This window comes from Rhipicephalus microplus, chromosome 3 (assembly GCF_043290135.1).
Source record: "Rhipicephalus microplus isolate Deutch F79 chromosome 3, USDA_Rmic, whole genome shotgun sequence".
NCBI classification, from domain to species: Eukaryota; Metazoa; Arthropoda; class Arachnida; order Ixodida; family Ixodidae; genus Rhipicephalus; species Rhipicephalus microplus.
Genome location: NC_134702.1, coordinates 195,795,660 through 195,800,910, shown reverse-complemented (window position 1 = coordinate 195,800,910; position 5,251 = coordinate 195,795,660). Strand labels below are relative to the sequence as shown.

General features: G+C 50.8%; 1 protein-coding gene across 1 annotated transcript; it reads right to left on the bottom strand.

Moving 5' to 3' along the window:
* Positions 1–562: 562 nt before the first annotated feature.
* LOC142803092 (uncharacterized) lies at positions 563–1,009 on the bottom strand. Its single transcript, XM_075888197.1, has one exon. It carries the CDS (start codon positions 1,007–1,009, stop codon positions 563–565), a length of 447 nt encoding a protein of 148 aa, XP_075744312.1.
* Between the last annotated feature and the right edge of the window lie 4,242 nt (positions 1,010–5,251).

The window sequence follows — 5,251 nt, the reverse complement described above, 5'->3', positions numbered from 1 at the left end:
GACCAGCAGCCCATGATGGTTTAAGAAGTCTGCACGTACGTCATCGACGAGGAAAACCAAATGAAACACGCGGCGCAAGCTTAGGTTCAGAGTGAGTGACCCCGATTTGTATACGGGGATCTTGTTACCTTTGACAGCTTCCAGGTAGGAGATCAGAGGTACGGTTCGGTAAGATTTCTGAGCCGGAATAACACTGGCCTCTGCACCATTGTGTACCAGGTACTGCTGGCCTGTGTTTTTGTCCTTGACCTGAAACATGTAACTTGCGGTTCAGCCTTGGCCAGTCATCGCCGTCAATGGTCAGCCTGCCTGTTTTCCTGCCACGAGCAAAGTTGGCGGCAGGGACGCGCGTCCTGTCCAAAACGACGATGGTAATAGCATGTACCAGGTGGTGTGGGGAAGCGAGAGTGTTGTGTGCGTCCATAACGCGGGGAGCTTCGGCTGCGGTTTCGGTGACGTGGAGTGGTGTAAAGGCGCTCCGTGACACAAACCAGTTGTTGAAGGCGATCACCAAGCGCGTTGATGGGAAAAGCAGGGTCAGATGGTGTTTGTGGAGCGCGACTCACACTCTGTTGATTGACGGTGTGACCTTGCACACAGACGGTGTGGCCACCTCCAAGAGCTCGTTCTCCAGGCTGGCCAAACTGTTGAGGTCCAACGTAGACACAGTGGCTAGTACCATTTGCACATTGCCAGGAAAGCGCTGCAGAAACAGTTCCCGCAACAAGTTCTCGGCAGTAGTAGCGGTTTTGCCACTCATTAGTTGACGCATATGACAAAGAAGGTGGCTGGGCCGGAGGTCGCCTAATTTCTTCGCGGAGAGCACCTGCACTATGCGGGAACGCTTTGATGCCGTCGTTCCCTCCAGCAGAGTAGCCTTGAGAGTGCTGTACGATGTGGTGGAGGGGAGTCCGGAAAGCAGGTCAGACACTTCTTTGGCAGCAGCTGGTGACAGCGCCGAAACAACGAGATGGTACTCGCGTTGTTCCGTGCGCACGCCACAAAGCATGAATTGCGGCTCATCTTGAATGAACCAGATCGAAGGGTTGCTGTCCCAGTGAGCTGGTAGCAGTAAGCTGGTATTTGGAATGAGACCACAGAGATGTCATGATTGGTCGTGCCAGCAGCTTCCTTGTTTAGGTGCGTCTCGTTGCTCTGCGTGACTCTACAATACTTCGGCAGTACGGGTCACCACTTTGTAGAGCCAGGTTGTACGACACGGACAGATCTTTTAGTAGCAACGTCTACTTTATATCTGTCTACTAGAGAGTCGAAAATCGAAGGTGGTAAGAGTGGAAGAGACGAAGGACAAACAGAGAGGATAGCAGCGCGTTTCTTTGAACGCTGTTCGCATGGTATTTATGACCGTGGGGGTGCGCAGTGGCGGCCGCGTCGCTACATGTCATTGTGTCGGCGCTTGAAAAGTTTCGCCCTTATTTATATGGCCGTTATTTTGACGACGTCACCAACCCCCATGCGCTGGGTTGGCTTTCGAATTTGAAGGACCAATCTGGCTGCCCGGATCGTTGGGCATTGAAGATCCAGAAGTACGACATACGCGTGGTTTATTGTTCAGGGCGCAAACATTCCGGCGCGGACGTGCTTTCCCGTTAACTTCTTTGACGCGCTTCCCCGCTCAACCAACAAATGACCCTAAGCGTGAGTGCTCGTTGTCTTCTTTTGTCTTTGATAATATTACTTCGGAACAACGCAAGGACCCCTGGACGGCATCCCTCCTCGACCTTCTCTCAGATACTTATAAAGTCCCATCATCGCGAACGCTCCGGCGCCCAGTTGTTCGTTTCGTGATTCGTGAGAACTTGCTCTACAGTCGCAATTATGCTCCAGAGGGGCGCACATGGTTGCTTACCGTACCACGAGTTTTGAGGTCAGGGATCTGCTCCTCCTTCTTAACTGACGCATAGTGTGGCCACGCGGGAGTTTTCAAGACGTATGATAGAATTCGGCACCAATACTACAGGTATGCTGTGTATGCCTTCGTTCGCAACTTGGCGCACTCTTGCCGTGAATGCCAGTGCCGCAAGTCTCTCCCACATACCTCAGCCGGAGAACTATAACCATTGCCATGCCCTTCCTAACCCTTCTTTTGTGTCAATATTGGTATTTATGGGCCCCTTCCCATGACTCCTGACGGAAACCGGTGTGTAATAGTGACAGTCGCCCACTTCATTCGCTATGCTGCGACTGCTGCTCTCCTGACTGCTACAGCGCAAGAGGTCACTACTTTCATACTGCATAGGTTTGCGCTGCGTCATGGAGGTCCTCAAGAGTTGCTCAGCGACCAAGGCCGCACTTTTTATCCGAGGTCATTGAAAAATTGCTTGCTGACTGCGCTATTGTTCATCGCACATGCACTGCTTACCACCCGCAGACAAATGGCACTACGAAGCGCATTATTCGAACTCTTAGTGACGTGGTTGCTATGTATGCCACACATTATCGCTCTATTTGGTCCTGGTTTCGCCGTTCAAAACTTACGCCTATAGTACCATGACGCAAGCCAGAACCGACTTTTCTCTCTTTTAGCTCCTTTGCGGCCATCACCCTACGCACACAATTTACACCATTCTGCCCTAACGACCAGACACCTCCGAGTATCTGCCTATAGTGACCACCAGCAGAGACGATGAAGAATGTCGCCAGCTGGCCCGCTGTTTTTTTTTTTCAGGCGACCAGAACCGCCAGAAAGCCCTTCATTATGGCGACCAGAAAGCCGCAACTTGACTCGCGTTTTTCTGCCCGGTGACCTTAAGTGGCTGTCAGTGCCACATCGCACATCGGGACTCTCTTCCAAAGTTCTTCCAAAGTACGATGGGCCTTACCGCGTCCTCGAAAGGACTTTTCACTTATACTACCTCATTGATCCTCTCGCACCTTCTGATATGCGACGTCTTAACCACCAGGTCATACACGTTCAAAGGTTCTAGCCGCATTGTGGTTCCACAACCCTTGAAGATGACTTAATCGCCAGGATGGCTCCTTTTTCTACAGGGGCCAATTGTAATCAAAAGTAAGTAGATCAGCGCAAGGACAGCAGCATTGTATGGGTAAAAGGGGCACGAGCTAGCGATTTCGGCTTAGAAACAACAGCTACAGTGCAATAAATCAAGTTTCTATATATTGTTATGGATGTGATGGGCTTAATTACACTGAAAAATGTCAGCGCACTACCGTCACTGCCGTATCACCATCACTCGAGAGCATCCGATTTCTTCTTCTTCCTCACTCTTTCAGTCCGTGTTACATTTCCCTCCGGGCCAGACGAAGCCCACCAAGCCAATAGAAGCGATCGGTTGTTGTAGGGCTTCAATCGGGCAATGTGCACAATTTGCGTCTTGCGCGAACGCCGGTTCTTAGCTGGCAGTTTCGCAACAGCATAAGTAATGTCCCTTAGGCACTGAGCAATGACGAATGCCTAAGTACTTAGAAAGAAACTTCTGGCAAAGTCCCTTCTTTTGAACGGGCGTCCACAGCCAGACCAAATCACCTGTAGGGAAAGTCACGGGCGTGTGTTATGCGTCGTAACGGTCTTTCGCGCGAGCATGGGCGGAAAGATATCGGAGCCGAGCAAGTCGACGAGCTTCTTCGGCGCGACACAAAGTCTGCGCGACACTGGCGTTTTCGTTTGTCGAAAAAGGAAGTAGGGTGTCAAGGAAACTTTGGGGATGACGAGCATAGATAAGAAAGAAGGGCGTATAACCCGTGACTTCGTGTTTCGCGGTATTAAAGGCGTATGTAACAAAAGGTAATACGGCATCCCAGTTCTTGTGATCCGTTGCGACGTACATTGAAAGCATGTTGATGATGGTACGATTGGTGCGCTCAGTAAAGCCGTTGGTCTAAGGGTGGTATGACATGGAATGGCGATACTGACACCCACAAAGCCGTAGCAACTCTTCGACAACGTCAGCGGTAAACTGTTGGCCGCGATCACTTATCACCTTACGAGGGGCTCCGTAACAAAGTATGATCGAGTGTAGAAGAAACCATGACACATCGGATGATGTGGCTGAAGCCACTACCATCGTTTCAGTATACCGCGTCAGGTATTCTACGCACACAATAATCCAGCGGAGGCCAGTGGTAGACTTGGGGAAAGGGCCCAGTAAATTTATGCCGACTTTTTCGAATGGTGATGTCAGTGGCTTAACCGGCTGCAGTGGGCCGGCCAGGGGTGTGGTAGGGTGTTTGTGGCGTTGGCAGACATCACAACTTGCGACGTAGTGCTTGGTGGTCTTCCAGAGTCGAGGCCAGTAAAAACGTTGTCGGATACGTTGAAGCGTTCGGGCACATCTAATGTTCCCAGACGTGATGTCATCGTGCATGGCTTGAAATACCGCAAGACGCAGGCATTCTGGCACGACGAGGAGTAGCGTGGAACCATGGCTGGAGTAATTCTTACGATATGGTAGGGCGTCATGAATCGTGAATGGCGTGGTGCGTTTAGAGCTACGAGCCACATCAATCATTGGTTTCAGCGAAAGGTCACGTGGTTGCTCGTGACGGAAGACGTCCAAATTTGGGAAGGTGGATAAGATTGCGGCCAGGTAGTTGTTGAAACCATCAGCATCAGCATCCAAAGTCGGAGATGGAAGACGAGATAAGCAGTCAGCATCTGCGTGACATTGACCTCTCCTGTAGGTCACAGAATGATTATATTCTTGAAGCCGTAAGGCCCAGTGAGCCAACTGACCAGCTGGGTCACGTATTCCGACAAGCCAACAAAGCGAATGATGATCTGTGACGATCTTGAAGTGCCGGCCGTACAAATAAGGTCTGAACTTTTGGACGGCGAAACCAACTGCAAGACATACCAGTTCGGTGACAGTATAATTCCTCTCCGTCTTAGTCAAAGTACGACTTGCATACGCCACGACGTGCTGGCGGCTGTCGTCATATTGAACTAGCATGGCACCAACACCGATACCACTAGCATCTGTATGCAGTTCCTTGAGTGCCTCCGGGTCGAAATGGCGCAAGAGGGGCCCGAAAGTAAGCAAATACTTGAGCTGTTCGAAAGCAGCCTCACACTCAACAGTCCATCGGAATGAGGCGTTTTTGTGAAGCAACTCTGTCAGGGGATGAACAAGCTGGGCGAAGTCTTTGATAAACTGACGAAAATAAAAGCACAGGCCCACGAAGCTATGGAGATCCTTGAAGGACGTCAGTTGCTTGAAGTCTCGGGCAGCACTGATTTTGTGCGGGTCTGGTCGTATACCGTCCCTGTCGA

Bases quoted from the DNA above. Each gene is read 5' to 3' on its own strand.
- LOC142803092 (XM_075888197.1), bottom strand. From the start codon at position 1,009: ATGCTTTGTGGCGTGCGCACGGAACAACGCGAGTACCATCTCGTTGTT.